The sequence below is a fragment of the Humulus lupulus genome, chromosome X, assembly GCF_963169125.1.
Source record: "Humulus lupulus chromosome X, drHumLupu1.1, whole genome shotgun sequence".
Taxonomy (NCBI): Eukaryota; Viridiplantae; Streptophyta; class Magnoliopsida; order Rosales; family Cannabaceae; genus Humulus; species Humulus lupulus.
The window spans coordinates 213,515,282-213,539,603 of NC_084802.1; the positions used below are offsets into that span (position 1 = coordinate 213,515,282).

Sequence of the window (24,322 nt, forward strand, 5' to 3'; positions counted from 1 at the left end):
AACCAAAAGATAGTTAACATGCAAACCAGAAAAATAGCAAAAGAAAACTGAATTCAAACCTTTGCTTGTCTAGCCGAAACATCTTCCAATTGTCACATAGTCCATGTAAGAACAAAAGCACACACCTGAAATTTGTCTTAACAATATTTCAGCAACTTAAAAACAAAGGTAAGAGTGGAGATTATCATGCTCTTAGGGCCAAAAAAAATGTTGGAGCTTATTTGTTCAAGTCAATATTGAGATGGCTAATTAAGATTCAAACCTCATTGGACAGTATGTGGATTCGAGAAAGAAATAATGAGCTTTAATGCAACCACACCTTGTTTGATTTAAAACATGAAAATTTAAGCAATAGCATGCTAGAGAGGGTGATGTATAACTTACTAATTATAGAGTCTCAAGTGTCTTACACAGCTTAAACACTTTTATATAGTGATAATAATAAACAAACTTGAAGGGCTTGATGAGCTAACTGAGTTGAACATATCCTGCGAGCAATGCTAGAAACATCAAGAACAGAATCACCTCCTACTGCACGAACAGCAGCTGCCATGGCTGCTGCTTCCCTGCTTCCGGCATTAGGAATAGAGGATATGAGAGAAGCTTCTATCTCCTTCCATTTACGTTCTTCCTTCTCCAAGAGAGCCTTTCGTCTTTCTTTACCTCTACCCTCCTCTTCACGTCTTTGCATTAATAGCTCCTCTTCCATCTCTTTTTCTCTTATGTAACTGCAAATTGGTACATACAAGAGTATTTAGAAACTTGCACAAGACACTACACAGTCTCATACGTCGTAAAAGAACGATTTTCCTTTTATGAGCATTTAAAGGTAAGTAAAAATATATACACGTATTTACTTGCACATTAGAAAAGTTGAATACTTGAATTCAAGTGTCAAAACTCAACATGTTCACATATATTCTGATGCATTCAGAATCAAGAAAATGACTAGAAAGAAATAAGAGAAAATTTAAAGATGTTGAAGACAATGTGGACTGTTTATGCCAAAATTAAATTTAGACTAGATCTTTGGCTAATTGATGTAAAAGATTCTGTGAAGGATAGGAGCTTTTTTTTTTTTGAAATTTTATTTTTATTTTCTTATAGTCTGGTTTCCTTTTCCACAATTGTTTATTTGTATTATTATCACTACTCATTAATACTATTTTCATTTTTATTAAAAACTAATGATTATATATTAAAATAATTATACATACAGGAACCTACTAAAAATAAGTGCCCAACTCTTTAAAAAAAAAAAGTGTCCAACAAAATTTTCTAGACATTTTCTTTGGTTGCTGAAATATTCTTTGGCTGTGTATTAAATTGATTTAATCAAATTTATATCATTCACTTCTGATTGATTTATTTAATTGTTCATTTCTTTTGGGTCGTTTAGTTATTTTCAACTCAGAACCAACTTTTGAAATATTAGGGGTTTTTATTTTGTTAGCTTATTGGAGTAACTTTGTGTTGTTTGCATGCATAGTTATGTTTGTTGCATATTAAATGCCCAAAACAGATATTCATTTAGCAAATTCAAGCCTAGAAGAAAAGCATACCTTGCGGGATTTCGAGGTCATAGCCATTTCTTCTACTTGAAGTGAACGTAGAAAAGCCATTATTGAACAAACAAAGAGAGACAGCAGCAGCACTGCAATCCCAAATTCAAACACGAACCATTTGATTAAAATGAACTAATCAACTAAATGTAAATTATACAACTAAATATTAAAATAAATCCAATTTAACATACACACTTACATGTATAAATATACAAATATATGTTGTTCTATGGACAATAAATACTTCTTGAAATGTGTCTTCTCTTTTCTTTTTTATGTTCTGAACATTTGAATGATTGCAAAAACTGCAGTAGGTGACATTTATTGAAAAAAAAATATCATGGTTTACTCAAACCAGTTACAATTTACAATTGTATAACTTGACATTAAAAGTAACTAAATAAAATGAAGAATAATGACTATAAAAGCTATAATCTCCAATAATGTAACCTTATAAAATTTATATGCAACTAAACCATCCCTTCTCATTAAGTTATTCATATAATATGTATATTATTGATTTATTGGAAAAAAAATGGAGACACCATCTCTACATGCACATAAAACTTTTCAGTTCCAAGGAACACATAATGCACATCTTTTGTTCTTATGCCTGGTTCATAAAGCTGTCATCTCAAAATGTGTGGTTAATAAATAAGATTAATATTTTTTTCTTTCAAAATAAAAGAGATCACTTAGGTTGCATGTGTTTACATGATCATGTTATATTATTAGGCCTTTGGTTAGTTGGAAGAGTTAATTATGCCTTAAGAATAAGGTGATAAAAGCATGCTAGATAAAGTCAAGTGTATGGTTATAAATGCTTATTTTATTGGTTATGCATGTAGATGTAGTTGACATAAAAATGACATGTGTACACATTAGACATGTTGAAGCTATGCTTTGATCAAAGTGAAAAGACAAGTTCACAGGTAGGGAGAATGAGCTAGATTAGTGTTAGTTGTTAGCTAGTTAACTAAATAAAATAGTCTACTTCTCTTATCTATTTATTTCTTGAAAAATGTTCTAGTAGATAACAAATTAAGTATTAAAAAATGAATATTGTTTTACATTGGTTGAATTCTCTAATAAAGTAGCAAGCGTACATAACTATGGTATTAAGAAACAAACTAAAAAGAAAGATTCTATAAAATGTACCTTTAGATCTTAACAATTTCTATGGAGGAAGAATTGAAACAGGTTTTAGTGGCATTTGTAAGCACTCTAGGGTAAATGCATTTCCACTTTCATCATGTACTTCCAATGCTTCGAACAACGAATCTCCATTAGCTTTTCACATAAATGCCTAGTTCTACCAATTTTTCTTTGTTGTAAGCATATGGAACTCCAATGAGCTATAAGCATATAGCCAAACCAGAGCATATGGATGTAGTTTGATATATATTTATATCCAAGACAACATATTATATGCTGCATAGATAGCTAAAAAATATGCATATAAACATATGAAACTCCAATGAGCTATAAAAGCGTCTAGAAGAAATGGTGATACAATGTAACCTAGTTTCATAATATCTCATGTTTCCATGATTTTTCATTGAATCATGCCAAAAGAACAAATGCTCAGTTTCTTCTTGACTCCCTCATTAATTGATTTCATGTGAACATAAAAAGAATGAAAATTTAAATACAAATAAAGTAAAAATAGTCAACGAACAGAGGATAAAACAAAGAAGTTTTAAAGTTGGATTGATAATCTGAACCCAAGTAACACCAAGAAAAAAATTGGCACAGGAAAAAAATTGAACAGAGACAACAATAATCTATACATACCCATGTAATTCTATGTGTATATATATATATGAGCCACGCATACTAAGTAATGATGGATCTATTGCCTAGTAATACAAGTTTTATTTCCCCTGTTTTGGAAATACTTTGCACATCTCATAGATAACAAAATTTAAAGCATTAAAGAGATCTGCCTTGGACCAAACACCTTAACTACAGCCACTATATAGCCAGAATAAACCCAAAAGAAAAACTGGTAGGAGCTATGATAACTGTTATCACTTCAAATATGTTTCACACACTAGCCAGGAAAGTGGTATGGGTGGAAAATTGGCAACCATACGAACAGAGGAAATGATCTACATAGAATTTTTATGAAATTTCAAGACTGATTTGCATGTGACATTGCTACAACTATCACTAAATACAAGAATTGACACATACTTTAGTACCTATTTTTATTCATAATATACAAATTTTCATATCAAACATAACCAAATTACTTCTTTTACTAACAACAATCAAACCAATTTGTGTATTCCAAAAAAAAAAAAAAAATACAAATTGTTCTACATTTCCATATTCATGCATATTGTGAGATAACATAGCCAAAGCATCTAAAAGTAAATAAATAAAAACATGCCAGCATATAGCTACACACTTAAATGAAGTTAACAACCTGCAATAGTCTTATCTCCAACAAGGCCAATTTGAACTCCAGCAGTAGTCTTTGCATTTGGCACTTCCAATAAAGCACTGTGGAATTTATATAATCAGGCTAAAAAAATATGCTAGTCTATCAAATTCTAAATGTGATATCGAAGTGGTAGTACATGATAATTTAAAAATTCAAAATTCAAAAAAAAAAGTTGAAAACAAAATTACACTGCTATTCCTGCAGTTGTGATTGCCAAAGCATCTGGAGAGTGCAAACCATCATAACTCAGAACCTGCATGCATAGGAAGATCATGAAATTTCTAGGAAGTACGAAGCATAAATGTAGAAAGACAGCTCTAACGTACTGACCTGTTCAGAAAATAAAAGTGTTACTCAATTATCAACACATAAAAAGCATAGAACAGCAGGATGTAGCTAGCCATGAGGCTTTTCTTAGAGATTTAATACCTAGTTTGTTTGTGTAATTTGTTCCCTTTTTTCTTTCTTTGTATTAAACTAAGTACTTGTAATAATACATGTTGTGTGCCTATATTTGTTGCAATGACTAAAAGTAAATGCTAACGCACCCAAGGAAGTATCTGAGTTTCATGGTAGAAGCTTTCATCATTGTTGGATACAAAGGCCTATCAATCAATCTACAAATCAGAACTTGCATGCAACAGCGAAAAAGAAAATAAAAATTGTTGTACAAATAATCATAGGACAAGCTTGTAGCATGTTTCATTAACTTTAGAAAAATCATAACCTCAAATTTCCAGACAGTGCATAAAATGACAAATGATTATGCTGATATTTACTTACTTACATATATGTATTCACCAAGTCAAATTTCTCAATATAAATAAGCACTTGAGAGACCATTTCAAATATTAACATATCAAGAGAGCCAACAAAAGAAATTATTGCCTTTTTAGTTCAGTTTCTTCCTTCTTTCAACATCTTTAATCTTTCTCCACCTCTTCATTCTTTGTGGTATTTTGTTTTCTATAGAATTCAATAATTCATTTACACGTATATGTATATAGCAAACAAATTGCAACTTTTCTTTCTAAATTTTAGATTTGAAAAAGGTACATGTATATGTATCCAGAGACAAAAGCTATATATAAAGAATAAGAATTAATTTACATCAGCACAAGATTAAAACACTTTACTATTTTTCAAGCTTTGAGATCTAAAATACTGATCTCATGGTTAGTTCAAACTTGAGATCAATCCAAGATGAGTAAAAAATTTATACACACACTCCATCTTGAGGGGAGTATTAAACATTGTAATTAATTAGTTACCTTATAATGGAACATTAATATATACTCTATGCATGTAGTAGGAGAGAAAATATATAGTTTGCATTCTGTTTTTAGCCTTTAGTTAGATTTGGTTGTTAATTGTACAACTAACCTTCTCAATTAACTCTTGTATATACAGTTTATTGTAAGCTATTCCATTGAGTAATGAGAATCAGATTCTTTTCAAAATCTTTCTATTTTCCTAATAATATGATCTGGTTAATGAAACAATAATAAGTTTCATGAAATGCATATAACAATTTTATTTCTAGAAAGTATGGAAAAATAATAGTTTATTTCATTATCACTAGGTTTAGTAAGAAATTGGAAAATAATTTTAAAAGCCAATCTCAGTTCCACAAACATAACGCCAGTCAAAAAATTTGAAAATGAAACACAGAGCAGAAAATCACAACTTAGCTGTGGGGAGAAAGGAGTTTAGAAAAGTGTAATTACAAGAAAATAAGAAAAGCAAGTTTTACATCCACAGAATAACTGTGAAGCCACTAATCAATTCTGTCAACCAAGTTCAAGAACTCTAACATGGTTAAGAATAGACTAATCAAATCTTAAAGAATTTTTCACTGAAATAATCAATGCAATGTATTTTAATTACTTATTACACATTAGTTTATTTTTTTCTAGCAATTTATTAGGTAAGTTAGAGATATTATTGTTTTTATTTTATTACTTTATAGCTTGATATTATTTAATAAACAATTGTAGTAGTTTTCTTGTTTCAATATGAAGTGTACGTAGAACAATCAAGATTATTAGCATTAGGGTGCTATCATTGGTTACTTGGTTAATGAAGTATAAAAAGAAGGCATTGGGTACTGTTGACGCGGTTCTTCGCCAACAGGTAATTAAGAAATGAAGAGAAAGGGATTAGTGCTAAATGTGAACCGAAACAGATATAAGATCTTAGAAAAGGAAAGAGGTGACACAAGACACGTTTTTTGAGTGGTTCAAAGGTTAAAATCCTTCTACTCCACTAGTCAGTATTATTGCTCTATACTGGATATTTGATTACAGGGCCTTCTTTACAATAGAGAATCCAACCCTTATTAAGTCCCAGGGTCTCCATATTTATAGGAGAAGGCACCTGGGAGTTGGTAAGAAGGTCATCCCGTGACCCTCTTATCTATCACATCAACTCTGTGACATTCATGATTAATTCCTAAACCTGACACATAGGTATGGTCAAATCGATAGGTAAGGAGATAATGGGCCGCACGGCCCAACCCAGTCGTGGGTGTTTGAATACGCACGTTCCTGCTGCGTGTCCGAGAAGTCAGGGGCATATCAGACACGTGATGTCTGATATATGCACGTTTACCTTGCGTGTGTTGACTTTACAAAGGGTCATAGCCTTCATACTCAGTGCGTACCGCGAGTTGGATACTTAACTCGACCATAGGCCTTCAGAATCCGGGGTCAAGTCTTGTGCAATCTTGGCGAACCCTTGAGTCTCCTCGAGCTAAGTAGGTACGACCTAATGACAGAAGCTCCGGTCTGTGGGACGTCTACGAGATAATCATGATTAGGCCGCAGCTCGGCTCGCTAATCAACCCGTGGGAAAAACAGGGCGTACAGGTACCAATTTCAAAGTACACTTCTTGCTCATCTCCGACAGTAGAAATCAAAGTTTTCTCAATTATTATGCTCTATATTATTATGTGCAATTTACTTTATCTAAGCCAATAAGCTATCGAGAACAAGAAGCATGTATGTGTGCCTTCAATTAATTTGGTCATTATTAAAAATGCCTTTAAGTTATTTTTCCTTATATATATACACCATATTCATACTTCAATAGATAAATGAAGAACAAAGAACAATAAACATGCTTTGTTTTTCAAGTCTCCAATCCATTTCTCTAGTTAACTTTGGAATTAACTTTCCATAAAAGAAGAGATGCATTATAAATTTATAACTAAAAATATAGTATATTGCTTTTGTCAAGAAAGAAACTAACTGCCAAATTAAGCACACCAAATATAATGAAATTAATACAACCAACAATATTCAATAATAAATGCTAAGAACCTTATCTTCATAATAAATCATAATTATAACTTGGATCATTGTGAAATAACTATGCAAGCTTGAAAAGATCCTAACTCATTTACCTCTCCAACATAATAAATAAATAAAAATATTAGCTAGACATTCCAATAAAAAATTGCAATAACTACAATCAAGATTGAGAAAAGTAGAACCTTCGGTGCAACCTCACTGATATGGTAAGCATCAGCAGTAACACCCACCAACCACAAACTAAGGAAAACAACCTAAAACCAAAAACCTAGAAGTGAAGAAAAGAAAAAAAAAACTAGCCACCATATTCAGATAAAAAATTAGAGAAATAAAGCTTAAAAGAATGAGAAAGACCATAACAGCCAAATAAAAACAAAGGCAGACAAGAAGAGACCAAATTAAAGTAACTAGGTTTTAATCAAGGCAAACAACAAGAGAAACACAATCTCTTTAACCTTTATAGAATTTCTAGAGTGATGGAGATTAGAGGAAACCTAGAGTCTTGTATTAAAGTTTGAACAAGAAGTGAAAAACATAAAGCCCTTATTTTTAACAAATACGTGACAATAATGAACGAAATAATAAATGAGAGAGATGACTTACCCAACACAAAGAGAGAGTGCCTCAAGGAAAGAGACAAATGCAGGAGAAGGAACATGGATAAAGAAAAAAGAAAATGATATTTTGCACTATAATTAAACTTATTCTCTGCCAAACACAAAATAATTTATTAACTTTCCTATTGACAAAGTGATTCTTTCCAATTAATTTACAGTTTGTGTAAATCTCATTGAACTAATACTTTATGTTGACGCCGTTTTTCGTCAACAGTGAAATAAGAGCACAAAAACAATGATTGGTTATGGCCAAGAAAAATATGATAACACAAATGGGATTTTTTACGTGGTTCGGCAGTTAACTCTGCCTAGTCCACGAGTCTTTGTTATTAAGACTTAAGATGATTTCTGGAAATCCTTTAAGAATGAATTCTCCAGAGCTTCTCTCAAGATCACAAAAGTTCCCCCTTTACAATGGTACGTGACCTCTCTATTTATAGAGAAGATTTCAGAATACTATCCCACATATTTCGGGAAGTTATTCTATATTTGCAAATAAATTTAATGGCGTTAAAAGCCTGTGATTCTATATACAAGGAAACGTCCCCTGAAGATCAGGGGGCGTATAACTGCATAATAAATATCCCTTTATTATAGAGGATTTACAACAATCAATGCAGACCGCGTCTCTCCAAAATGACTCACTGGAATATCCCAAGTTATCAATCTACATTATCAGTGCTGTTCCCACTTGGATCTCTTACTGACGTTCGAGATGTGACATCTCCCGGAGATCACGATACTTCGAGCTCGTACTTATATCAGGCTCGAACTCCCTGATCCGAGGCCATCTGAGAACAGACGTGCTTTGATATCTGTCTTTCGAGCTTGTAATGGTTTCGAGGCTACCATCTTCGAAGTTGTCTCTGCTTTGCAAGCTTGGTGCCTAGGTTGCAGACACGTTCCAGACATTACGAGTCCATTCCTTACGAATCCAGCTTTCGAGATCACAATTCTTAGGGCTCAAAATCTGGGTGTAACATTTTGCCCCCTCAAAAGTATTTGTTCGAATCCCATGAGAAGGAAACTTTTGAACTACTTTCTTCGGGAACCACACCGTCACACACTTGAAAATGGACACGTGTCAGTTGAGCATTGCTTATTCAAGGTACTTGAGTACCTTGGAAATCCGCCCACGATCGTTCGCCTGCCACCTTTCGGTACCATCATGTCATCAATCCTTGTCCGTTGGATTTTATAAGGATTCTGGTCAATGGCTCAGATTAATCCTTTTTTACCATCTATATATAAGACCCCAGTCATCGTCTTCCTCTTATTTCACACTCATCAGAAGAAAGAAGAAAATAGGCAAAACCAGAAACCATCCCAGAGAACTTTTTGCTTGTGCATGTTCTCTCAGCCGAAGGAACAAAGGACCGCCAGTTTGTTGGAGACCGTAAGCTCATACCTGCAGCCTCTCCTTCAATCAAAGATTTCTCTGCAATCGCCATCATTGTGTAAGTATCTGATTATCTTTTTGTTTTCCTTTATGCCGGTTTCTGTCTGCGTTATCCTTTCATTTATGGGAATGCACTAGTTTATTTTCTTAGTATGATACGCTAGGAAACTTTTGACCGATAGGCTTTCACGTTTAAGTCTCCATGCTAGGTTTAAGTCACTGGTTCCAAATCCAGTTTTGATGTAGGACAAGGTCTCTTTTTTCTGGGTTTCAAAATTTAAAAGACATATCCTGTACACCAAGATATCGGGTACAAAATCTTGGTTTTAAAGAACGCACGATACCCAAGATTATCATTCTTGAATAACCGTCACCCTTTTTCCGTGATATTTCAGGATTTTCAAAAAATTTATCTACTCTCCTCCTTTTACTCATAGAATACACGTTCCGACTCTTAACCAAACTTTTAGTATCGAGCTCGTTTCATACCCGAGCACTCTCCAAGTTTGTCTTGTCAAGCTCGCTATTCTTGAACCCTTGCATGCATGGCCCTCACCATTTTTTATTTCTCGCTAGATGTCACAGAATCTGGAAAGACGGTGGGGGTCGTTGCTGGAAATTCCTTACTCGCCAAAAACCCCGAGCCCAGAGTCCCTGTTTGCTCGGAATCAATGTCTGATTCGTGAATACAATCTCGCGCGCGAACAGGAGGAAACCCGAGCTCACTATCGCCGCCAAATCGTCGAGGTCATAGAAAAGAAGAGGAGAACCCTTCGAGAGGCTCTTTATCCAGAATCTAATTCAGGGCCCAGGCCGATCCCCCTCGACCCTAGGTTAAAAGTGACTGTTGCATACAATCCGGGAGAGCTCCAATTCTCACTAATGGGGGAGCCTTCTACCTCGCAACCGAGGAGGGAATTCTTTGAGGCCGAGCACTACTGGAGCTCGGTCACCTTGATAAATCAGATAACTGATATCCTGGCCTTCCATGGTCTCAGGATGTCAAGCTCCTTAAGGTGTCGAGCTCCGACCTCTAGTGAACGAAGCTGCTATGCTCCAGGGAATGGAAAACCTGACAACAGGCTGAGGTATGCGGCATGGAGCCAGGAGCACATGAAGGCAGGAGCGCTAATGCCTTCGAAGTCTTTCTTCAAGGACTTCACAAACTTTGTTGGGTTGGCCCCGTTCCAGCTCAACACTAATTCTTACAGGGTTCTGTCTGCCCTGAGGTCGTTATACCATGAATTGAAGTGGAAAGGACCTTCACAACAGGAGATTTTGTATCTCTTCTGTCTGAAAAGCAACCCCTCCCGAGCTCGGGGAGGGGACGGCTTCTACTATCTTTCGAGCTACCCCAAAGAGAAAAAGGTGTTTGAGGACCTTCCTAACCATCCACCTGACTTTAAGAAAGCCTTCTTCTGGACAGATGGCTTGTCCCCGTCTCGATGCTACTCATTCAGACGGATTCGTAAGTACCCCAACCTTCTTTATCTCTGTGCTCAAACTTTTGTCGGTAGGTTTGTACTCAGTTGAAATGTGTTTTATTTTCCAGCCAACTTTCACCGTCCTACTCCCAATGATGCGATGAAGGAGCATAGAGAGGCTCTGCTCCAACTCCCTTATGGCAGGAGGTCCCTCTCATGTCTATTGCATGAGAGTAAGCTCCGAGCTTGCGGGCTTTTGGGAGATGGCCAGTCCACCTTGGATTGGTCCAACAAAAAGTACGACCACTGGGAGCTCGTGCCTTTGCCTACAGGCATCCTCCCTCCAAGGAGAGAGGTGAGGCCCCCGCCTCCAGCTCGCCGAAGAAGCCCGCAATCGGGGAACGAGGCTAACGATGAAGCCTCGAGCTCGGACTCGGATGATCAAGGTACAGTCATCCTTAGCTCGAAAATGTGGTCCCCCACCTTATTAAAACACAAACCCGATAGGTTAGTTTTGTGCCCGGATGATAGGGAACACTTCTATATATGGACTTGGGTAGATGACCGAGTTCATAGGTTTGATAGTTGGCTCGGGAAGTATGACACCATGTACAATCTGAATGAGGTGTGGGACGGAATAGCCGTCCAATATGGGACCAATGACTATAGGGACCTTTCGAGGTTGACGTCCACCTATAGGGCAGGTACTCCCCCCGCCTCTTCTGAAGATGGGGGAATTTCATGGTCTCCGAGTTCGAACTCGGAGGAGAGTTCCAGTTAGGTTTCTTCTTTCATTACTTTGTATATCTACGCGATGCTGAATCACTTTGTGTATTTTTTTCTTTTTTGTTATGACTCACATTGTGGCGTGGTTGTGTAGGCAAGATGGATTCCGACCTTGACAACATCCTCGAGAGTGGCGGTGCCAAGAGGAGCAAGCGTCCCAGGGGGTCGCGAAAGGTTGACCGGCCTGCCAAGGTCCTCAAGAGGACCGAAAAAATACCTCCTCCCCCGGCTCTGCCTGTCACGAGCTCCATGGTGGTGCCGACCTCACAGGTCGGTGCCTCCATAATGGCCGAGCCCCAACCTCCTGTAGTGGTTCACCCGACACTTGTACCACCTCCCAGAAAGCCTTCTGCTTCTCGAACTCACAAGCTATCAGTTTCTGTACACGTTGAGGAGTATGTAATCGACAATGCAGCTGGATCCCATGGGTCTATGCTGGGCTCGGACGTTATGTCCCGAATCGGCCAGAGCTTTAGTAGTTTCGACGCTCCTCAATGGCAATTTTTGAACAACGCCCGAGACTGCACCGCCCTCTACGAGAAGAGTATCGAGCTTGCCGCCGTAGTAACTTTTCTTCTACTTCTTAGTTATATTTATAGACAGTCCTGGTGTTAATGACGATTTTTTTTTATCTGACTCTTGCTGTTACTGCCCAGCTCAACTATAAGTTGAACAACGAGATCCATTCGAGCAAGTCTTATGCTCAGGAGGCGAAGGATCTACAACTCAAAGCAAGTGATGACTTGAGGGCAGCAAATGCAAAGCTTGAAGCAGGAGCCAAGGAGCTTGAGGCTAAGGCATCCGAGCTTGAGAAGCTGAATGCTAGGCTCGTGGAGCTTGAGAAAGAGAATGCCAAGCTTGCAGAGCTCAAGAAGGAGAATACCCGACTTCAGGAGGTTAATAAAAAGCTTGAAGAAGACAAGGCTACCACTTTTGATATAATTAAGGGTGAAAAGGCTCGCCTCTTTGCTGAGTATAAAGAGAAGAAGGACCAGGCGGTTGATTTGGCCATGTACAGAATTTGGGCCAATAATGAAGACCTCGATACCAGCTTCCTAGGTCCTCATGAGGCGAAGCTCCTGGATAAGTGGAATGCTCGGCTTGAGGCGGAAGAGGCTGCTCGGGAGGCCGCCTCCGAGTGTGCTCAGAAGGATAGACATGCAATTCGTCCTGAGGGGTCCAGTGCTGCTGATGCTGAGAAGGCCAAGGAGACTGCTCCTTCTTGAATCTGATCTCGGGGAAATCTTATCTTGGGGCTGCGTCCCCTTATTTTTGTAATTTCTTTAATTTATTTTAATACATGTGCTTTACATTTATTGGTTTGAAATATTTTGCACATTTTTTTTATATTAAAGAATCACATATGTTTATTTATTCGTACAAACATAGTTTGGATTTAGGCTCGAGACCCAATGCATTCATGCATCGTTTACTCGAATTATCCGCTTCCGACTTCGTTATTTATCAAGGTCAGATATTACTTCAACCATGAACCCGAAAGTACTTGTATGGTGTGTAATGCAAACGGTTTAGTTATATCTTATTGCTTAGTTACTTTTTCTCGTCCTCGGTTATTTCTCCGAGGTTATGAGTTCGAAACTATTTTCCCATAAGATATTCCAGCCTCGATCTCGACTTATCTCGAAGTAGGTTTAGGTTCCAACTTATCGTCGATTAGTTTTAGCTGGTTTGTTCCAAACCTTTTAAGGTTGTGATTGGTTTGTAATCCATACACTTTTTATTTTTATAATTTGGTTTTTAGCTAGTTATCCTTAGCTCGCGTATTTGGTTACATCTAAACACTTGTATGTTTTTGACAGCTTGGTTATATCCAAACAGTCTTAACTGGCGCATTTGGTTATCTCCAAACGCTTGCATGATTTTCGTGTATGTTATTTTATTTTTCAAGCTGATGGTATGTATACCAATGATGCCCCCTTAATATCCTATGAGTGTGACCATAGGTTATTAAATTAAGGGAGATTGAAAAAATAAAGAGAAATATAACATATTGAATGAAATAGATCTTTATTTGATAGAATTCAAAAGTAAACAAAATAGTACTAATAAATAATCATGGTTACAGGCGACATCCTTCCAATACTACTGGTAGTAAGGTCTTAGGTGTTCGCCATTCCATGCTCGCGGTACCAAGCTCCCATCCAATCTCGTTAATTTGTACACACTGGGCCGGATGACTGACTCTATTTGGTATGGTCCTTCCCAATTTGGCCCGAGCACACCAGCTGCTGGATCCCGCGTTGCCAAAAATACGCGTCTTAACACCAAGTCTCCCACACCGAACTTTCGATCTCGAACCCTCTTGTTGAAGTACCTGGTAGCTTGTTGCTGGTAGGCAGCGTTCCTCAACTGAGCTTCGTTTCTTTTTTCTTCAATCAAGTCTAAGGTTTCTTCAAGCTGAGTATGGTTCGAGCTTTGGTCATAAATGTGAGTTCATATTGTAGGGATTTCGACCTCGATAGGCAGCATAGCTTCACAACCGTACGCTAGCGAGAACGGGGTATGTCCCGTTGATGTTCGAGCTGTAGTCCTATATCCCCACAGGACTTGGGGCAACTCTTCGGGCCATCGTCCCTTTGCTTCCTCCAACTTTTTCTTTAATGAACTCTTGAGAGTTTTGTTTGCAGCTTCGACCTGGCCATTCGCCTGAGGATGAGCCACTGACGAAAAACTCTTTATTATTCCATTCTTCTCACAAAATTTGGTAAACAAATCGCTATCGAACTGAGTTCCGTTGTCGGATACAATTTTCCTCGGCATCCCATATCGGCATACGATGTTTTTTACCACGAAGTCAAGGACCTTTTTGGAAGTTATTGTTGCCAACGGTTCAGCCTCCGTCCACTTTGTGAAGTAATCCACAGCGACTACAGCAAATTTCACACCGCCCTTGCCAGTTGGGAGAGAGCCTATGAGGTCGATTCCCCATACCGCGAATGGCCATGGGGAAGTCAACATGGTCAGCTCGGATGGTGGAGCTCGAGGAATCGTGTCGAATCTCTGGCATTTGTCGCATTTCTTTACATACTCGAATAAATCTGATTTAATGGTAAGCCAGAAATATCCTTGGCGTATGATTTTCTTGGACAGGCTATGCCCCCCGGTATGGTCTCCACAGAACCCTTCATGAATTTCTTTGATGATTTTCTTGGCTTCGGGTGGAGTTACGCACCGAAGTAACGATATGGAATACCCCCTTCTATACAGCTTTCCGTCCAAAATGGTGTAACGGGGAAGCTGATACATTAGCTTTCAAGCCTGGTTCTGGTCTTTTGGAAGGACTCCGGTCTCGAGATATTCGACTATTGGGGACATCCATGTTGGCTCAGACTCAATCATACATACGTCTTCCTCCTCCGGCTCGTTAATGCTTGGTGTTGAGAGGTGTTTTATGGGCACAACGTTTAGTTCGTCATTCTCGGTGGAAGTAGCGAGCCAAGCTAAGGCATCTGCATTTGAGATTTTCTCTCGAGGAACCCGTTCGATTGCGTAGAACTCGAAATGTTCCAATGCAGATTTTGCCTTTTCTAAATAAGCTGCCATTCTCGTGCCACGAGCTTGGTATTCTCCTAAAATTTGATTAACCACAAGCTGGGAGTCGCTGTAGCAATGTATTGCTTTAGCTTTGAGCTCCTTGGCTATGCGAAGTCCCGCCAGTAAAGCCTCGTATTCGGCCTCGTTATTCGACGCCTTGAAGTCGAATCTCAAGGTGGAATGAAATCTTCTCCCTGCTGGGGTAATCAAAATGACCCCTGCCCCCGATCCATTTTCATTAGATGAGCCATCGACGTAAAGTTTCTACAGCTCGTGGGCCGGGGTTATCACTTCATCGTTGGTCATGCCAGTACATTCCACTATAAAATCTGCCAGTGCCTGGGCCCTAATGGTCGTCCTCAGGTGGTAAGTGATCTCGAACTGTCCGAGTTCAACCGCCCATTTAAGAAGTCGACCTGAGGCCTCTGGCTTAGACAAAACTTGCCTAAGTGGTTGATCAGTCAACACATGGATGGGGTGTGCTTGAAAATAGGGTCGAAGTTTTCGAGATGAATGAATTAAGCTGAGAGCCATCTTTTCCATCAAGGGGTATCTCGACTCTACCCCCAGTAACCTTTTGCTGATGTAATAGACGGGTCTCTGTACCTTCTCTTCTTCTCGCACGAGCACTGCACTTATTGCGTGTTGGGTGGTGGAAAGGTATAGGTAGAGTACTTCTCCTGTAACAGGTTTTGATAAGATGAGGGGTTCTGCGAGGTGCTTTTTAAGCTCCTGGAAGGCCAGCTCGCATTCCTCTGTCCATTCAAATTTCTTGCCTCCCCTCAAAAGGTTGAAAAACGGAAGACAACGGTCCATAGATTTTGATATGAACCTACTTAAGGCCGCCATCCTGCCGGTCAAACTTTGGACATCCTTGTGTTTTCGAGGTGAGGGCATGTCAATCAGAGCCTGGATCTTGTCAGGGTTGGCTTCTATTCCACGGGTGTTCATGATAAAGCCCAAGAATTTTCCTGAAGATACACAAAAGGTGCACTTATGAGGATTTAGTTTCATGTTATACTTCTGGAGCACACCAAAGCACTCTTCGAGGTCATCAGCATGGTTTTTGTTAAGTTGAGACTTGACAAGCATGTCGTCAACATAAACTTCCATGTTGTTCCCTATTTGTTCTGAAAACATCATATTCACGAGCCGCTGGTATGTGGCTCCAGCATTTTTAAGCCCGAATGGCATGACATTATAGCAGCATAGCCCCTTATCCGTTATGAAGCTCGTATGTTCCTGGTCGGGGGCATGCATGGGAATCTGGTTGTATCCAGAATAGGCATCCATGAACGACATCATTCCATGCCCTGCCATTGCATCCACGAGCTTGTCAATCCTCAGTAATGGAAAACAGTCCTTTGGGCAAGCTTTGTTGAGGTCTGAATAGTCAATACAGGTTCGCCACGTCCCATTAGGTTTTGGGACCAACACTGGATTGGCTACCCAGTCAGGGTAAAAGCATCCCTGATGAATCGGTTTGATTTTAACCTGTCGACCTCCTCCTTCAGTGCTTTCTTTCTGTCGTCATCCAGCTGTCTTCGCTTTTGTTGCTTCGGAGGGAAGCTTTTGTCTATATTTAGTGTGTGGCTTGCTATGTTCGGACTTATCCCTACCATGTCCGAACGTGACCATGCGAAGACGTCCTAGTTTTTCTTCAGAAAGCAAATTAGTTGCTATTTTGCCTCTTCCTGGAGGTGTTTTCCAACCTTTAACTTTTTCGAGGGATCGGACTCCTCGAGATGGATCTCTTCGAGCTCCTCTAAGGGTTCGAGGTCATCTTTCTCCTCAACCCTTGGATCGATTTCTTCATCAATCTCTAAAACCGTCCTGTCTTTATTCTGAACAATGACGAGTGCTTGTGCGCTCGTCTGTTTCTTTCCTCTTAAGGAAATGTTGTAGCATTCCCTTCCAGACAATTGATCTCCCTTCAATGTTTCGATGCCGCTAGGGGTCGGGAACTTAATATCCAGATGCCTTACTGATGAGACTGCCCTCAGCCCAACCAGGGCGGGTCTTCCGAGCAGCACGTTGTAGGCCGAAGGCAAGTCTACTACCACGAACTCCATCATCTTGGTTGTTGAGACTGGGTAGTCTCCCAAGGTTAAGGGGAGTTCGATGGACCCCATGTAGGCGGTTCCTTCTCCTGAAAAGCCGTATAGCGTAGTCGCACATGCTTTCAGGTCGCGAAGGGAGAGTCCCATCTTTTCAAGGGTTGCTTAATAGAGAATGTTAACTGAGCTCCCATTGTCTATGAGAACTTGGTAGACCCTTTTGTTTGCCAGCTGGAGAGTGATGACCAGCGGATCATGGTGAGGAAACTGAACATGGGGCACGTCTTCCTCAGTGAAGGTTATTGGTTGGGATTCAATCTTTTGACTTTTGGGAGCCCTAGGTTCGGGTTCATAAGGAGACCCGTCCCCAGTCTTAAGCTCGTTAACGTATCTCTTTTGGGCATTTCTGCCCATGCCCGCAGGATGAGGCCCTACCGAGATGGTTATTACGTCTTCTCCATCTATCGGTGGGGGCCTATCCTCTTCCCTAGCTCGGGAATTATTGTTCTGTGTGGGCTGCGGCGCGGCTGTTCTCTGGCTCGCGGTCGCTTGATTAGTACTTTGGTTCTTGATATATTGTCTAAAGTAACCCCTCGAGATCAATCCTTCGATCTCGTCTTTCAACTGTCGACATTCATCAGTAGTATGCCCGGTGTCTCTATGAAATCAGCAATATTTATTGGAGTCCCTCTTGGACTTCTGATTTCTCATTGGGTCCGGACGCTTGAAGGGGACCTGGTTTTCATTATCCAGGTATATGTTCTCCCGAGACTCGTTGAGCTCGGTGTACACTCTGTACACGGAGAAATATCTCTCCCCCTTCTTTTTCTTTCCTCCTTCGGCCTGGGGGTTACTCCCTTCGTTCTTTTTTCTCTTGGAAGGGTTTTCCACAGCAGGCTTTGAAGCTACTAGGTCCGCCGAGGATGAGGCAGAGTTTACGTTTATCGTTGTAGTTACGGGCTGGGAAGTCACATTAAGTGTCGACCTCGCTTCCTCTACATTGACAAACCTCTGTGCCCATTTGTTAAACTCGGTTAGGGACCTCACAGGTTTCCTCTGCATGTCGTCCCAGAGAGCACTCCCTGGCATAACTCCAGCTTGGACAGCCATTAGGTGACCGCTGTCATCCACATTCCGAGCTCGGGCAACTTCCAAGTTGAACCTTGTAAGGTAACTTTTCAATATTTCTCCTGGCTGTTGCCGAACGTTAGTCAGGGTTGACGCCTCAGGTCTAACCCCCATCATGGCTCTGAACTGCTTCTTGAAGTCTTTAGACAGCTGCTCCCAAGAAGTTATTGAGTGTCTCTTATATTTTTCGAACCAGCTTTTGGCTGGTCCTGTCAATGATGCTGGAAATAACATGCATCTGAGCTCGTAACCCACGTTCCTGGCTCTCATTATGGTGTTGAACGTACTCAAATGGCTGTACGGGTCGGACTTTCCCTCAAACGTTGGGACGTGAGGGATCCAAAACCCTTGGGGAAATGGAGTGTTGGAAATATGGGGAGCAAACGGTTCAAGCTCCTCATCAGAATCTTCATATCGATCCTGACCTTGCTCGTTTTTCAAAAGCCTAAAGGCCTTTTCTAACTGATCAATTCTTTCCTGGACTGGGTCCGCGAGGGGTCTTGTCTGGAATTGACTGTCGTCGATCACAATTCCAGGTTCGCGCCTCCGCAGGGGGTCTTTGCGCCTATTCAGGCGATCCCTCAGGTCCGCGTTTATTGGGTTAACATTACCCCAGCTTTGATTCAAGTGTTCTCGTAGGTCGGAGCAATTCTTGCGGTTCCCAGCATTCTTTCGACCTCGATCATGCATGCTGACCGATCTGGTATCTCCAGAGTCATTACTAGTAAAACTCATTGCATGATTATTTCGAGTTCGGTCTTCTTCGTGCCGCCTTGTTTCTGCCGTGCGAGACCAGGACGCTTGACTTTTTTCAAATAGGGCGCCTCTTCGCTCCTGGAAAGCTTCCATGTTTCCTTGTCTCCTCCCCGCACGCCTTTCGTCCTGATCTCGAACTGGTTGAGCATTCCTGCAAGGAGGTGAAGGATATCTTATAGGCGATGGAGGGAACCGTATGGGTGACGGTGGCTGCCACCCATTTCGCAGCCTAGATGGTCCGGAGTTTGCCCGAGATGGGTTGGTTGCATTTGGTGCGCTCCCAGGGTCTTGAGGCCGAGCCTCTGCAGGGGCTCAGTTGTTCTCAGTTCCTACAGGTACTTCCGCAGGTGGATTAACCGGGGCCCTAGCCCGGGTACTTCTCTAGGGCCTAGAGGGGGCCGACTGATCTGCTGGTACAGGAGGTTGCTCCGGCCTTCTCGTGGCAGCATTCTTCCATGGACGCCCACGGGGTCTACGGGGAGGAACATGCACGTCCCTCGGAGGAGGGGCTTGGTTTTCGCGCGGAGGCGGGGGCTGAGCCGCCTGCGCCTCGCGCGGCTATCCTTGCCAACTCCTCATTCCGCTTGTTGGCTTCCGCCAACTGCTGCTTCAACTGCCGGTTCTCAAGTTCCACAATGGGAACATATCGTTCAGGATTGTAATACATATCCTCATCTCTTGGTGGTGCGGGTGGTCCCCGAGAATCGGAGGATCCGCTTCTCTCTTCAACATCTGGGTTTTCCATCGGCTGTTTCCCAGGACGTCTCGGATAATTTTCTTCAGGAACGTTCTGATTATTAGCAACCATAACTTGTTCAGGGACTGAATGCTTAAGGCTCTCAATGAAAGCACCAAACTGTTGACGCTATTTTTCGTCAACAATGAAATAAGAGCACGAAAACAATGATTGGTTATGGCCAAGAAAAATATGATAACACAAATGGGATTTTTTACGTGGTTCGGCAGTTAACTCTACCTAGTCCACGAGTCTTTGTTATTAAGACTTAAGATGATTTATGGAAATCCTTTAAGAATGAATTCTCCAGAGCTTCTCTCAAGATCACAAAAGTTCCCCCTTTACAATGGTACGTGACCTCTCTATTTATGGAGAAGAGTTCAGAATACTATCCCACATATTTCGGGAAGTTATTCTATATTTGCAAATAAATTTAATGGCGTTAAAAGCCTGTGATTCTATATACAAGGAAACGTCCCCTGAAGATCAGGGGGCGTATAACTGCATAATAAATATCCCTTTATTATAGAGGATTTACAACAATCAATGCAGACCGCGTCTCTCCAAAATGACTCACTGGAATATCCCAAGTTATCAATCTACATTATCAGTGCTGTTCCCACTTGGATCTCTTACTGACGTTCGAGCTGTGACATCTCCCGGAGATCACGATACTTCGAGCTCGTACTTATATCAGGCTCGGACTCCCTGATCTGAGAACAGACGTGCTTTGATATCTGTCTTTCGAGCTTGTAATGGTTTCGAGGCTACCATCTTCAAAGTTGTCTCTCCTTTGCAAGCTCGGTGCCTAGGTTGCGGACACGTTCCAGACATTACGAGTCCATTTCTTACGAATCCAGCTTTCGATATCACAATTCTTAGGGCTCGAAATCTGGGTGTAACAGTTTATTTATTAAATTGATACAGTCAATACATTTACACTACAAATTACATATGCATAAGCATCAGAGCAATCATACTTAATAATTAAAATGATTTAGTGCAGCATCTAGAAAGTCGAAACTATTACAAAAATCAAACCATTTATCAATGGAATTCAACATTAAAAGTATGAGCCACATTCAATCACAACAATCACCACACCCCCAACCAAACAACCACATCGATACAGATAAATTTGCAAAAAAATTATCCCCCAATTTTAGGTTGAGCACAATCAAAATTTAACAACATAAATTCCAACAAAATATGTGAGATTAATCTAATGAAAACTAACAATAAATACCACATAAAGCTGCTTCCAAATCGACAACGCACGGCTAGAATCTTCTTCCAAATCGCCGCCCAGATCAAAGATTTTTTATTTTCCACAAATAAATTTATTTGGAACCAATCTAGCTCTGGGAGAGGGATTGCATTTACTGAGGGTCAACAATTTCCTTCTCTTCGCTGAAGTTGTGGATCCAAAAATTTCAAGTGTGGGTTTCACGATGTAGAACGACTCAAGGAAGGGAAGAGGGCCTCACAATTTGAAAGCAAGGGGGTCTAAGGGAAGGGAATGGGGTCTCACGCCACAGTACTCGATTTTGAAAGGAAGGGGGTCTCACGCCATAGTAGTAGTCAATACAAGGTTAACCACCGACGAAAAAAAAAAAAAAAAAAGATCACATGGTATGAGATTGAATAAGCCCCAATTATTTTATTGATTTATATAAAAATAAAATAATATATCAACTCAGAATGATGATAGTTAATAGATGGGGAAGAATACGAGAGAGAGAGATAGACAAAGATAAAATATTGATTCCAGGAAAAAAAAAGCATTAGTAGATATATTATTTTCTAATTCCAAAAAAGCACAAAGAAAACTTTAATTTATTATGCAGTTATACGCCCCCTGATTACTTGGGCGGAATTTCTCCCAAAAGTGCCACCTCTTTTTCACTTTAATTTAATATATTATAATATTTTTTAAATAGTGTTATATTTATGTGTTGTGGAAAGACATATTTGGTGTAGTGAAACAATCTGATTCGCAATGCAAGAAGAAAACTTTATAGAGATTTATGTCAAGAAAAGAAGGAGGAGCTCCGCAAAAGACGGAGAGAAATATATGCAAAAAAAAAGCTTCAAGAAATCATCTAATTCATATAAATAAATCTACATCAATTGGCGATGATGATTCTCAACGATTTGTGGTAGTCCTAAACAAAAATCTTCATTAAATAATCCAAATCGTAAAGGAAAAAGAAAGTTCATAATGATTTATCAGAAGAAAAGATGGAGGAAGCCCGTAGAAAACGAAGAGAAATATATGCTAGACAAAAAAATTCAATAAACAATATGATGTAGGAAAAACTCATTGCAGGATCTTTATTTATTTTCATGCAATTTACATATTATCAAACAAACATGCAAATTCCTAGAACATGCTCTTATGAAATTGATACAAATACAGAGTAAAGTAAAAACTTACATTACGCAGCGGAACTGGAACAACTCCATCCATCAATCTCTCTAACCCTTAGTTCCTTTCTGTAGCAGAGTATTATCAAGAGATTGAACAAGATCAGCAACACAGACTTCCTCACCAAGCCTTTGATCAACCTAGAACTAGTATGGGTTGGTTCTCAACACATGTGATAGAGATCTTGAAGAGAAGAAGAAGAGAGAGTGGCCGAGAAAGGTTAGACTATCTAGGTTTTCACTTACCAATCAACTGAAACTCACTTTCTTATGAAAACCCTAGATATCATATTCCTTATATAGGCAACTTAATGAGATTTATTTAAATTTAAATTAATTAAAAATAATAAACAAAAATAAAAGCCTTGGGCTGCCATAAATGGACTTGGGCCCAATCTCTTTGTTTTTAATTTAAATCCCAACTGAGCCTAAATTCAAAACATTTTATTTTTTTTTTTTTTAATTAATCAATTAAATCCTTATTCAAATTAACTAATTATAATTTGAAACTTGATTTAATATTATTTATTTATATTGATACCAATTTATCAATATTAATAAATTTACCCAAATATTCTCTTTTATTCTCTAAATCTCATGTCTCTGTAAATTTTCCAAAATTGACCTAGTCAACTTTAAAAATCCTAATTGATAATTAAATCAATTAATTGAGACATTCTAAATGATTTACTCAAAGGTGATGCGAGGACCATGGATCCATGAAATCAAGCTCCAACAAGTTACCGTGAATTTATTTACGAATAATTTCACTACCTTATTAATTCCTCGTGACTCCACTATAGACTCGGAATTGAACTCTTGAATTCATAGAATGTATTTTCAAAACCATAAATACGTTATCCATTGTTATAACCATTACAATCAGTCAATCCTCTATTGATGACTTACTAAAGAGCTAGGTGCAAATTAACGTTTTACCCCTCATCAGTATTTTATCCTTAACTCCCACTAAGTTCCTTATAAATGATATTTCTGTGAACTTAATCACAGAAATGAGATCTCAATCATTTAACCTTTTGAACAAAGCAATTAAGGAAATCATATTTTCACTTCTCATACAGAAGTTATAGATTTCGTATCTATGAATAATACTCCCACTCAATTACACTAATAAATCTCCAAGAGGTAAGTATGGCCTAGACCGTAGGGTAAGCTGGTAACGAACAAGACAAAAGATTTAAATAATATAATTAGCATAATATTATCACTCAGAATTAAGATCGACTTAACATATGGTCAACGTTGTGACATTGATTAGATTTGATAACAACGATACTTATTTATCAATTAATAATCAATATCGGTCCTAGTCCAATGTAACTAAATACATCTGATCTTATCTACTTGGTCAATGCCTTGGACAAGACATCACACCCTGAATGTGTAAGTAGATCATATCGTAAATTGCCTAATCAGTGAAAATCCAATGCACTAATCTAATCTTAGGACTCGTTCTTTTGAACATATAATTACAACTATAATCCACTGTGACCTAGTCACTATAATTGTAACTATCCATATGTTCGGGATTTTATAAATGTTTGTATTATTTCAATAATCATGTAATAAAACAAGCAAGCAACACAGTTGTCAAACTAAATGATTTCTACTACTTTTATTGATAATATGAAATCGTGCTACATGTCCGACATGGTTTTATAAGGGCATAAAACCCAACATATGATTCATATCAATGAATCCACATCAATTGCCCATGATGACTCTGATAGATTTGTGAGTGACCCAATGGATATATGGAATTCCCGTGAAGTCTCTATCACTAATGATTATAATGTTAATGTTAATATCTCAGAGACCAACACATCTATCAACAATGATTTTGAATCTTCAAATCAACTATCAACAATGCTTAGAGGTAATAAATCAATACATAAATTGTTTAAAATTTATACCATTAACTCAATATGAGGTCTTCTTGTTTGAAACTACCTTTTACTTTCCATTGAATTAGGTGGGATGCAACAAAATTCTATTGTACAAACTAGAAAACTATTGGAGGTCGTACCATCAAAACCTTATTTGTTAAAATTAATGCCTAGATGTACACATTGCAAAGCAAAGCGATTCCCA

The 24,322-nt window shown here is 39.1% G+C and overlaps 1 protein-coding gene across 5 annotated transcripts; it reads right to left on the reverse strand.

Annotated features, from left to right (window-relative positions):
* Positions 1 to 59: 59 nt before the first annotated feature.
* Positions 60 to 21,237, reverse strand: LOC133804397 (calpain-type cysteine protease DEK1-like). Of its 5 annotated transcripts, none has more exons than XM_062242571.1 (4): positions 21,030 to 21,237; positions 1,563 to 1,654; positions 452 to 728; positions 60 to 125 (listed from the first exon to the last, which is right to left on the reverse strand). In XM_062242571.1, the coding sequence occupies exons 3-4, from the start codon at positions 707 to 709 to the stop codon at positions 93 to 95; spliced, it is 291 nt and encodes a 96-aa protein (XP_062098555.1). In that variant the 5' UTR covers positions 710 to 728; positions 1,563 to 1,654; positions 21,030 to 21,237; the 3' UTR covers positions 60 to 92. The 5 variants fall into 5 exon arrangements, with proteins under 5 accessions (XP_062098555.1, XP_062098556.1, XP_062098554.1 ...); XM_062242572.1 differs by lacking the exon at positions 21,030 to 21,237 and adding an exon at positions 1,765 to 1,858; XM_062242570.1 differs by lacking the exon at positions 1,563 to 1,654.
* Positions 21,238 to 24,322: the final 3,085 nt, after the last annotated feature.

Excerpts from the sequence above, each read along its gene's own strand:
- LOC133804397 (XM_062242568.1), bottom strand. The coding sequence starts at position 7,539 with ATGCTTACCATATCAGTGAGGTTGCACCGAAG. Across the intron at positions 729-7,507 it reads TCAGTGAGGTTGCACCGAAG|TTACATAAGAGAAAAAGAGA; the intron begins GTTCTACTTTTC and ends ACCAATTTGCAG. Across the intron at positions 126-451 it reads TAGCTCATCAAGCCCTTCAA|GTGTGTGCTTTTGTTCTTAC; the intron begins GTTTGTTTATTA and ends GACAAATTTCAG.